At 38.0% G+C, this 12,397-nt stretch overlaps 1 protein-coding gene across 2 annotated transcripts in view; it reads left to right on the top strand.

Annotated features, from left to right (window-relative positions):
- The window catches only part of LOC150088142 (non-selective voltage-gated ion channel VDAC2-like), a 140,869-nt gene that overhangs the window by 85,691 nt on the left and 42,781 nt on the right, over positions 1 to 12,397 (top strand). For both annotated transcript variants that reach the window (XM_090369347.1, XM_090369348.1), the window contains exons 4-5: positions 2,363 to 2,483; positions 8,169 to 8,279. In XM_090369347.1, the coding sequence (XP_090225473.1) occupies positions 2,363 to 2,483; positions 8,169 to 8,279 (232 nt within the window). The remainder of the gene's footprint in view (positions 1 to 2,362; positions 2,484 to 8,168; positions 8,280 to 12,397) is intronic.

The raw sequence follows: 12,397 nt of genomic DNA, 5'->3' as shown, positions 1-12,397 counted from the left end.
CTAATACTAATAACAGTATTAGTATTTTAATTGCAGCCTTGTCTATCTGTTGTAATTTATTTTTTAATTTTTATTCAAATTTTTCCTTTTTAAGTTTTTAGTTGATAATCATATTAGAAAAGCATTTCCAAAGTGTGATGTCTTCCTAGTAAATTATCATTTTATGTTATTTTTGTTTAATTATTTCATGGAAAGTTGCAAAGTTGTAGAAGTGAGTTACTGTCATATAAACTTTGCTATTGAATTAGCATTAAAGCTAGATACATAGTATGACTGTAGATGGATATTAGAACAATTTCTTCATGATGTAATTTGGGTTTAACATTTGCAATTTTCTTTTTGGAATATCTTAACACTTCGTTTTGTTTTGCAAAACATGATTTCTCTAATCATAAATAATAGTTTTTGATTGAGCTGTTTCCCAAATGAGAGCATTATTTACAAGTCTTCAGTTTATGATGTTTAGAATAAATATATTTATTAATATAATTTAAAAGCGATAGATTTATAAAACTTTTGCTGCTTATTAACGATGAATAATTGACAGTATTTTCTCTTCTAACACGTTAAGCACAATGATATATCATTGTGCTTAACGGTATTGGTAAATCTCTTACACAAAACAGATTTTGTGAGATGGAAATAATAAATTCTTACTTTTGGTTATTTGTATGAACATTTCTTTATTGAAAAATAATTTTTTAGTTTTATCTTGGGTATAAGAAAGTAAGACGTTCAAGAAATGGTTGTTGTTAAGTGTAAACAAAAATAACTTTCGTGGTGTTTTTTTTTTTTTTTTGTCTGTTTTGTGGAATGTGACATCAGAATATTAATTTGCTTAAGCGTGTAATTTTTAATAAACTAAAACGTGTAAAACAAAATCAAAAGTTTGTGGTATTTTGTTTTATTCTAATATGAGATGTGCTACCCAAAAGTTCCCAAAATGTATTTATAAAATAAATCACTTGCCCTGGGTCTTGTTTATCACCGTCACCTTTGAAGTAGTCTCCTTGAGAGTGTAAACACAGATTCCAGTGCTTCTCCCATTGTTTGAATGCGTCCACCTTCATCTTAGTGTTGAACACCACCTGTGATTCTGTTTGGATATCCTCTACGCTGTCAAATCTTCAACCGTTCAGCTTGATTTTCATTCTTGGGAAGAGGAAGAAGTTGCAGTGGGCCAAGTCTGGTAAATAAGGGGGTGGGACGATTGTCATGTTGTTGGATCCCCAAAATTGCACCACAATGAGAGATATGTGGGCTGGTGCATTGTCATGATTTACCCATTCTTTGTGCACCACTTCTGGACGTTTCCTCCTGACGGCTTCCCTTAACCACCTCAGGACGTCGCAGTAGAACTGCATTGGCAGCCTGTCCTGGAGGGACAAATTCCTTATGGATAATCCCATCAATGTCCAAAAAACAGATAAGCATGAACTTCACATTGCTCTTCACTTGTCAGGCTTTCTTTAGTCAGGGTGAAGATGCGCTCTGTCACTAGGATGACTGTTGCTTGGTTTCTGGGTCATACCCATATACTCAACTCTCGTCACCAGTGATGACCATAGAAAAGAAGTTTTGATCGCTCCTGGCCCATTCTTGAAGAGCTCTGCTAACTTCCATGTGATGCTGCTCTTGGTCTTCGCTCAGTAACCATTGCATGAACTTGGCCACAATCCTTCTCATGCTCAACTCATCTGACAAAACTTGCTTACATGTGCCATACCGTAGTTCTACAAGGTCACAAATGTCGTGGATGGTTTGCCTGCTGTCTTCATGGATTGCTGGCTGAACTTTCGCGACATTTTCCCAGGTGGTGCTCGATGATAGATGCCCAGAGCAATCGTTGTCATCAACTGACATTCAACCGTTTTTAAAACGGTTAAACCAGTAGTGAGTCTGCATCTGGCCTAAAGCATTGTCACCAAAAGCTTGTTTCAACTTCCTATGGGTTTCTGCTGCTGTATCATTAAGAAGGAAACAAAACGATGCAAGCATGTTGCTTTCTCACATCAGCCATTGCAACAATCACAAACTATGTGAAACACACCGCCAAAGAACTGCGCATAAATATTCAATGAATATCTAGTCCGATGCCACATGGCACACCAATTCACAAAGGATGCATGCAGTGTTACTTAGTACCATAAGTCCATACTAGACATTCCCGTTCAACATTCAAATTTCGTGAAGATTTGAGTAGCACTTCATATAGCAGAAAACATGAACTCCCATTCAAATAAAATATGTTGGTGTGTATGTGTGCTGATACACTTGTAGATTTAATAATAATGAGAACTATGTGATGAATCTTTGTTAAATCATTTATATTTCATGTATTTTTTTAAAATTTTTATTAAAGGTATCACATTAAAAGAAAAATGGAACACTGATAATATACTGGCAACAGAGATCTCAGTGGAGGATCAATTATTGAAGGGTCTTAAATTAGCATTTGATTCAACATTTGCACCTCAGAGTGGGTAAGTGTATGGAGAATTGATTTTGTGTTACTGGCCAGTATTTAAGTTGTTAATTCAAATTAGAAATTTCTCTACAGTTAGACTTTTTAGATGCTGCTTAGAGTTGTTATTCAAAAAAAAAAAGTTGATCCTCAGATATAATTATGTTTCAACTGTTTGAAGATACTTGAAAGGAGAAACTACAGTGTAACTTTAATATTCTTTTAAGAATATTAAACATTAATATTGATAAGAGATAACTGATAACAGACAACCAATTCATGTAGTTCTTCATTTGATTTCACATTAAATGAAGGGGAAAATTAAGCGAAACTAATGGTAAAATTAAAATTTCTAAGGAAATTGGGTAACATCATACCGAAGTATATTCCACCTAAGCCTTTGAACAATGGTAAAACAAAAAAGAACATTTCCAGAAACCTGATAAAAAAAAAGCTGTTAGTGCAAAAAAAAAAAAAAAAAAAATTGCTTATAGAGGTTAGTGTGGAGCAGCATCCCTTCTAGGCTGCTTAACACCAACATTGTTAATTTTGTGATGCTCCACTAATGTTAATTATTCTCAGCTGTGAAGTTGTCAGTAATTATAAGGACTGCAGAAAGTATGTTATGTCACTTTCACTGTTTTATTTTACAGGTTAACAACAAAAATTTATACATTAAAAGGGACAAATATTTATTGTTATTTATACTAATCTATTAATATTTATACATTAAAAGGACTCAAAATGGTATAAATAGCTTTTGCTGTTTTCACAGCCATCAGTGATCAACTAAACCTCACTTTGTTTAGTGCTGCTCCACTAACCTACAAATCTTGAATACAAAGGATTTAGGGAACCTTTCAGAATATCTTGTTTCACTTGACAGTGGTATGCAAAGTTGACATAACAGTTTTGATAATGCAACCCCTGTCTTGTAGCCGTGTATGGCATGTGCCTTTTGTATGCAATAGAGAGGTCTTCTGTTCAGTCTACCATGTCTAATACTCAATCTCCCAAGATTCAGTCACGGGGATCAGTGAAATCACTTTCACACTTAAATGCAGTTATCATTGTTCCCTAATCGATCACTTCCTCTTAGATACGGAGAAGAGTTGTGGCAAAGATCATGCTGTCTTGGGCTCTACAAATGGTGTGTTTGGACTGGAGTGAGGCCAGACCCACAACTATTACCAACTGTTGGCATCGTGCAGGTTTTTTTTTTTTATTATTATTATTATTATTATTATTAATTGATTGGTTGATTTAAGAAGGTGAGAAAAGCACTGCTGTGGACTCCAAGAAGACTGACTAAACTTTTAATGATGTCCTTGGCCATGTGTTCAGCATAGATAAAATCCTTCTTGGGTGAAGTTTCTTTATTGGAGTTCATTGGTTAGTGATGGTAAAACAGAAATTGCCAAGGAAGACTTACCACTATCCTTGAAAGTGTTTGGAATTCTGATAAAGCTGATTTTGAGGTAAAAAATGTGATCATGTTACCAGTAAAGATTTAGTTGTAATGAAGTCAGGTAATACTGTTATAGCATTATCTGAGTTCATTAAACATTCTTATGAAACATCTGAATTACCTTTGCCAGAATGGTTTTGGTGGCTTGGACAAAATCTGGTACATATCTTCTAAGAAGATAATTATATTGAAGTATATTGTAACTTTATTTTACTCCTGTTACATATGGATATGAAGTTTGATTTGCAGCTGCTCCGTGCAGCTTTAAAATTCTTTTCCTTGAATATAAAAAGATTTAATCAACTATTAATCTTGGAGGCTACTAGGCTTTTTGTACCAACTAAGGAATACTGTTCAAGGTTTAGGCCTAAATGGATGTTAGATGAATTAATGAGGCTCGTGGCAGAGAAGAAAAATGTATGGGATGCATATAAATTATCAGGTGACACAGAGGCCTGTGGCACATATAAAATAGTCTGTAATTAAATCACAAAGGAGGTTAGGCAAGCGAAGGCAAATTATGAGAAACCTTTGGCAAAGGATGCAAAGAATGCAAAGAGTTCTTTACATATGTGAACTCTAGAAGGAAAGGGATGAGTCAGATTGGACCACTTAACGTAGATGGGTTGACTATTGATGATCATTTTCAGGTAGCTGATAAATTGAATGAATATTTTGCATCTACATTCACATGTGAAGAGTTCTTCAAGGAGAAGAATGCCAGACATTTATCAGACTCTAACAGGGAGCTAAGTGATTTCGTAATAACTGAGAGCAAAGTGGAGGAGAAATTGTTGAAGCTAAACATAACGAAGGCACCTGGGGTGGATGGGATCTATCTAGTTATATTAAAGGAGGCAGCAAAGGAAGTAAGAAACCTTTAGCCATAACTAAGAGAGCTTCCTTGGACTCAGGAGGTCCCCATGGACTGGAAGTGTGCAAATGTGTCACCAATTCACAAAAGGTGGCACAAGTAACTATAGACCTCTTAGTTTACTTGTTCTGGGGAAAATAATGGAGTCACTGGTTAAAGAAGTGTTGCAGGATCATCTAGACAAGACTGCAATAATAGTTAAGACAGCATGGGTTTATTAATGGGAGGTCTTGTCTGACCAATTTGATTGGATACTATCATGTGGTCATGAAGGAACTGGATATAAAAAAATTTGATATCATATACTTGGATTTCAGGAAAGCTTTTGATACTGTTGCACATGGAAGACTGCTGTACAAATTGGAGCATTATGGCATTAAGGGTAAGTTACGACAATGGATAAAGGAATGGTTGAGTGGACACTGCTCTTCATGGATGAATGTTATTAGTGGAGTTTCCCTGGGTTCGGTGCTGGGCCCATTGTTGTTTTGTGTATTCATCAATGATATTGATGAAGGTATATCAGGCCTAATGTCCAAGTTTGCAGACGATACAAAGGTTGGCAGGGTTGTTAAAGACAGTATGCTACTCCAATTGGATCTAGATAAGTTGGGCAAATGGGCTGAGAAGTGACAACTGAAGTTTAACATTGACAGATGCAAAGTACTGCATTTGGGTAACAATAACCCAAGAGAACCAGCTGCATGGTGCTACACTCAGGAAAGCGAAAAAGACCTGTGTGCATTGCTCAGCAAACTTCATATCTGACTGCACAATACCAATACTCCCAGGTCTTTTTCGCTTTCCTGAGTGTAGCACCATGCAGCTGGTTCTCCCGTTGTACAGTAAACCCCCGCTATTCGCGGTATCTGTATTCGTGGTTTCGCGTATTCGCAATCGCCGATTTAATATAAAATGAAACCTAAAAAAATGTGAATTTTAAAGCGCCGTGAAGATTTTCTGCCATAAAAAAAAAAACATGGGCGTGGCTAAAATTATCTTTCCCGGTCAAAACAGTGCTCAGTGTGTGTGGGGAGAGGGGTGACAAAATCGTGAGCGTGGATGTTTCTCGCTAATCCTTGTTCAGTATGTGTTGTGTGCTTGTCATGGAAGGTTTCGTCGTCTGCTTTTAATTTATATGTTTATAAATTGATAAATTGATATGCTTACAAAAGTGATAAATCTACCGTTTTGCAGTGTAAAACAGACTTTTTCGAGTGTGTTAACGGAAGAAAGTGACTTTATTGTGGACAAGTTCTTTCTAACCCCTACGAAAATATGGCTACGAATAACAAGAGAAATGTGAAAATATCAAAGAAGGTGATGACATTAGCGAATAAAATTGAGTTATTAGATAAAATTTCTAATGGTGAAAGTGTCTCATCAGTGGCAAAACATTATAAAATCAATGAGTCAACGGTACGATCAATCAAAAAATTGGAAGAAAAAATCCGCTGTAGTGTTCGTGAAAACGCGCTAATTGCTTAAAAAATTTGCTCTGTAAAATTAGAAAAGATTAAAATTAGATGTTAAATTAGAAAAGATGGAAAAAGCTTTAAATCTGTGGATAGAAGACCGAACTCAAAATAAATTCCGTTAAGTTCACTCATCATTCATGAAAAGGCAAAACACCTTTATCAACACTTTAGCGAAACTGGTGATAGAACTGGCGGGATAAGTTTTTTTTTTTTTTTTGCTAGCAAAGGCGCTGGTTTGAAAGATTTGTTTGAAATTTCTAATAAATATTACATTTAATATTAAATTGTTTCTTATTTTCATTTCGATGCCATATGCTTGCATTTCACTATGTACTGTCTATGTACATAGTCATATTACGAAGGTACATATAATACATACGTAGACAAAATTTTAGACTAGTTTTTCTTATATATTTCATACTTTGGAACGGAACCCCTTTATTACTATGGGAGCCATAACTCAGTATTCGCGTTTTCGGTATTCGCAACATTTCTCAGGAACGTAACCCCTGCGAATAGTGGGGGTTTACTGTACAAGGCAATGATCAGGCCACACCTTGAGTACTGTGTACAGGTCTGGAGGCCTCATTTTAGGAAGGATGTAGAGTTGCTAGAATGAGTACAAAGAAGGACAACAAGATTGGTGAGGGGAACAAGGGGGTGCTCTTACCAAGAAAAGACTCAAGTTCTGCAAATTGCAGTGTCTTGTGATTAGGCACATGCAAGGTGATCTGATTGAAGTATATAAGGCCTTGAATGGGTGAGCAAGCTGAATGCTAATGAGATTCTTCCTCCTGCTCAGATTAAGAACCTGAGGGGGGTATAGATTCAAATTGAGAAAAGACAGTTGTAGAATAGATGTATGGAAATTTGCCTTTAGCCAATGGGTAGTTGATTGGTGGAATATACTTCCATCTCTTATGGATGTTGATAGCCTAAATAAATTTAAAGCTGAGCTTGGACACTCATTTGGAATGGATGGAGAGGTGAAATTGGATGGTTTTTTGGCTGATGCTGCTTAAGCTTGCTTTCCTGCATCGTGTTCCTCTGCTAATGCTGATTGCTGCTAAAGTATAGTTCACTCCTTTTGTATGGAGCAGTACACTGGTCAACAAGTTTTATATTTACTTAATAGTGGAATATTTACCTCATGTTTGCAGTGAGTGAGACAGAATTTAGGGGGGGCGGTCTTTGTACTTTTCATAAGACTCCTTTATTTGTGGGATTTTCTTCAGGTTCTGCTTCATAAATGGGATTTTTTATTTCAGAACACGTTATTCTGTGATGTGTTATACAGAGATCTGTTAAATTTGCAGATATAATTTATGTTGTATTAATTTGATTGAGCTTAGCATCTTAGAGATTTTGATTTTCCTTCATGTAAAACATAACTTCTGTAATAACTGCATAGTTCAATATCCTCATTGTTGGGGTTTTTGAGAAACAAAAATTTTAATATGTTGAGAAAAAGAACATTACATGGTCATTCATAAGTTAATTTAAGTTGTGCAATAATACTAAGTATCACATTAAGTAATTTAAAAACCCACATGCTAGAGCTACTTCATTAGCAATTCTTTGGATTCTGTGTTGAATCCTCCAATCAGGCCTAAGAATTGAGATATCAATGAAACCAAAACTACACAAAATTATTTAAGTATGGAGTATATACTCCACGTAACTAGTTCTAATTAAGCCATTTAAGTAGTTCTACTATATGGGAGTTTATTAATATAATACTTTGTTCACAATAAAACACTTCATAATGACAGTTCATGTGGTTTAGTGTTACTTACATTTCATTTAAATTCCAAAAAAAAAAAAAAAATCTATTTTATAACCTTTCTTGCTATAATACTTTTTTCTTTTTTTTTTTTAATCTAGGAAAAAGACAGGAATGATAAAAACTGCTTACAAATTGGATTACCTTCATGCTAATGCTGATGTGGACTTGGACTTTGCCGGACCATTAATTCACAGCGCTGCTGTAATGAAGTAGGTTACATGCATATGTTACGTATGCCACTTATTGTCACCATTTGCCTAACATTATCACTTTTATGACGTCCCAATCACACATATATTAATGCATAATAAAAACGCCATTTATTGAATCAGTGTGTCGGTTTATGTTTTCACTTTTTAAGCCCCTCGACATGGGCACCTGTATGTGGTGGTATGTGGTGAGGGGACCTCCCAGTGATGCTGCTGGGTTTCCAGATTAGCATCACTGGGATCTAATGCCCATACCTTGGTTCCAGGGTTACATCTTTGGAATCCAGCGTGTGCAGCCATGCGCTGCAACCCGTGGAATTCGGAAAAGGGGATCCTGGTGGTTGAGGGGCCCAGCTTTAATACATCACTTTGGCCCCTGCTTCGACAAGATGGGTGGTTCTTACTGCTAGGGTCAACTGCGTTCCAATAAGTTTCCCTCCCTTTGGTCCTGGGACGTGGGTATGGTGCCTCTAAGCTAACTTGGCATCCCATTCGTGTACACAGTACCTGCTAGTTCACAAGTGGGCGTCCCCTCGTAGGGCTCCGTGGTGGGTAAGGTACTTGGGCATCGGAAATTTTTATTTTACTCCTATGAGTATTATAAATTCAAATTCTTCTGGGCCCCCAACAAGGCCTCTACCTAATTGAGATGATGATGCAGAAAACCCCTCTACAAAAATAGCTAGGACTGAGGATACACCACCACCATTAGTGACACCGCTTTTCCTCATTCTCCATTCCACTGGAGAGCAGTCAATTGGAAAGATGTCACCCTTCTTTATCCAGAAAGGATTAGAAGGGTTGGCAGGTTCACCAAAATCTGTTAAATGACTGCATTCTGGTGGCCATTTGCTTGAAGCTTCCAGCACAAAACAAGCCTAAAAATCTTGAACTCTACATCCATAGGGGGAATACCTATCACCGTAACCCCCCACAAAACTCTGAATTCTTCACGAGGTGTTATATCAGAGTGGGACCTTCTTCATGTTTCTGAAGAAAAGATCTGCTCTGAATTAAAAGACCAAGGAGTGACAGCTGTCAAGAGAATATCGATACGGAAGGATGGGAATCTCGTCCCTACCCGAGTTCTTATCCTCACGTTTAACACCCCACGGCCTCCAAATTCCATCAAGGCAGGCTATCTAAACTGCCCAGTGAGGATTTATATCCCAAACCCACTGCAGTGTTTTAGATGCCAAAAATACGGCCACTCACAAACCTGTGCTCTGTGGTGTTAAAGACCACGAGAGCAAGGAATGTTCAGCTCCAAAACCGATCTGTGTGAATTGCCAAGGAGAGCACCCTGCCTACTCTAGAGCATGCCAGTGGTGGAAGGATGAAAAAGAAATCCAAAAACTGAAAACAGAGCTGAATATCTCCTACCTAGAGTCCAGAAAACGTATCCAACCAATAAATAGCGGGAAACCTTCATATACCCAGAAGGTTTCTGCTAAGTGCACTATCGGGACACAAACTGAGATGACTATACACCAAGAGAGTCATTCACTCCAATTGCACGCTATTTATTGAGTTCACAAAAGCTCACCAAGAAAACACAATCAGCTGCCACTCCTATATCTGTACCTCCTAGTGCTCCACCACTACCAAAACCAAGTGGTAAAGAAAAGCCAAAAAGTTCAGAAGAATCACCTGTGATACCAGAAACAATGGATGTAGAGAATAAGGAGGTACCGGATGAATCAGTCTTGGAACTCTTTGCGGAGGAAGAAATGGACACGGGACAGCATCCATTCTTCCCCAAAAAAGATAAATCCAAGACTGACAAAAGTAAGCCCTCAGCACCTCGGAAGCCGCCTGATGGACCCACCAAGCCAAAATAATAGCTAAATTCCTACAATGGAATTGTCGTGGATTCCGGCGAAATACAGATGACATCAAGGCCCTCCTGCAAAAGCACGAGCCAGTTTGCTTTTGCTTGCAGGAGACTTATCTAAAGGCAAATGATGATCCCACCATGCATAACATCACAATTTTTCGTAAGGATAGAATTGCGTCATCATCTTGTCCATTGGTCCTGCTCATGGAGGAGTGGCTGTCCTTGTGGGCAACCAGACCCCAGTTCAGCCCTTGCTAGTTACAACCAGTATAGAGGCTGTTGTAATTTGCCTTTCAGTAAGATTTTTATTAACCGTGTGCTCTATTTATTTGCCACCTGGGACTGATATCTCCCAGGAAGACCTTGATGATCTTGTAATGCAGTTCCCCCCCCCCCTTCTTATTTCTCGGGGATTTTAATGGACATACTACCCTGTGGGGTAGTGCTAACATCAGTGGAAGGGGACAACTGATAGAGCTTATGCTAAATGACTATGACCTTTCCCTTCTAAATATTGGAACAAACACCTTCTTCCACATGCCTACCCGTACTTTTTCTGCCATTGATCTCTCTATCTGCTCCCCTTCTCTGATCATTTCCCTGTGAAATACCTCGTTACACAGTGGGAGACCATGTCTTCCTTTCAGGTTACCACGATGGAAGATTGATCAGGCTGACTGGACTGCCTTCCAACATCAGACAAATTTTGACCTCAGTACCGTCAGTCAGGAGCCTATCAATGATGCAGTAATGTACATCACAGAAATTATTGTCCAAGCAGCTGCGAATGCTGTTCCAAAAAACATCTGCCCAGTTTCCACCATTTCCCAAACCTTGGTGGAATGCACAGCAGCAAAAAAGGCTCAAAACAAAGCGTGGGGGATATTCCGCCGATATCCTACCACGACCAACCTTATAGCCTTTAAACACTCACGAGCCAAAACACGCTACATCCGCTGTCAGAGTCAAAAGGAATCATGGATCCGTTTTTTATTTCATCAGTTACTCAGTCCACTAGTACTAAGTTGGTCTGGGATAAAATCCGGAAATTGAAGGGAAAATATACATCCAACCCTTCTTCAATCCTAGATTATAATGGATGCACTATTGCAGATCCAACTGCAATAGCCAACTCTCTTGGGGAAACATTCTCTAACATCTCTGCAATATCTTCATATTCCCCAGAGTTCTGGTCCTGAAACATAAAATCGAAAAACAGGCACTTAATTTTAAATCTAAGAGCGTCTGTCCATACAACAGGTCATTCACAATACAGGAATTGAAAAGAGCTCTTATCCTTTCCAAAGCAAGTGCTGTTGCACCAGATGGCATCCATTATGAAATGATTAAGCATCTTTCACTAAAATCTGTGGATTATCTGCTCCTTCTATATAGCAGAATCTTTATTGAAGGGCAGTTTCCGGATTCCTGGTGAAAGGCAATCGTTCTTGCTTTTGCTAAGCTAGGAAGGATCCAAAAGTCACTACTAATTATCGTCCTATTGCTCTGACTAGCTGTCTGTGCAAAATCCTGGAGAGAATGGTTAATTTTTGTTTAATATGGTATTTAGAATCAAATGACCTTCTCTCCAACATCCAGTGCGGCTTCCGAAGGAACCGGTCCACTTTGGACCATCTTGTTAGACTGGAAACATCCATCCAGAATGCTTTCCTAAAACGTGAACATTTGGTGTCTGTATTCTTTGACATGGAGAAAGCATATGACACAACTTGGAGATTTGGCATTTTAAAAGATTTGCATAGCCTTGGTCTTAGAGGGCATCTCCCCATTTTTATTAAAAACTTTTTAGCCAATCGATCTTTCCAAGTTCGTGTGGGATCCTCACTCTCTTGTTCCTTCAGCCAAGAGGAGGGAGTACCACAAGGATCAGTATTTAAGTGTCACACTTTTTGCCATCAAAGTAAATTCCATCACAGAACAACTTCTTCCAATTGTAAACAGTGCCCTCTATGTTGATGACTTTAGCATATTTTATCAGTCATGCAACATGAGGGTTATCGAAAGACAACTGCAAAAAGCCATTGATCGCCTTAATTCCTGGGTATTTGCTAATGGCTTCAGGTTCTTGCCAGAGAAGACTGTTTGCGTACATTTTTGTCATAAGTGTAATCTTCATCCTGAACCTGAATTAAGGCTCGGACAAAATGCTATTCCAGTAGTGGCGGACAAAAAATTCTTGGGACTCGTATTTGATAAAAAGCTGACCTTTCTGGATCACATCCGTCAACTCCGCACAAAGTGCACAAAAGGCCTGAATATT

This window comes from Mastigoproctus giganteus, chromosome 3, assembly GCF_048544385.1.
Source record: "Mastigoproctus giganteus isolate SK-2022 chromosome 3, ASM4854438v1, whole genome shotgun sequence".
NCBI classification, from domain to species: Eukaryota; Metazoa; Arthropoda; class Arachnida; order Uropygi; family Thelyphonidae; genus Mastigoproctus; species Mastigoproctus giganteus.
The sequence above is the reverse complement of the archived record's forward strand: the minus strand, read 5'-3'. Positions and strand labels throughout refer to the sequence as shown.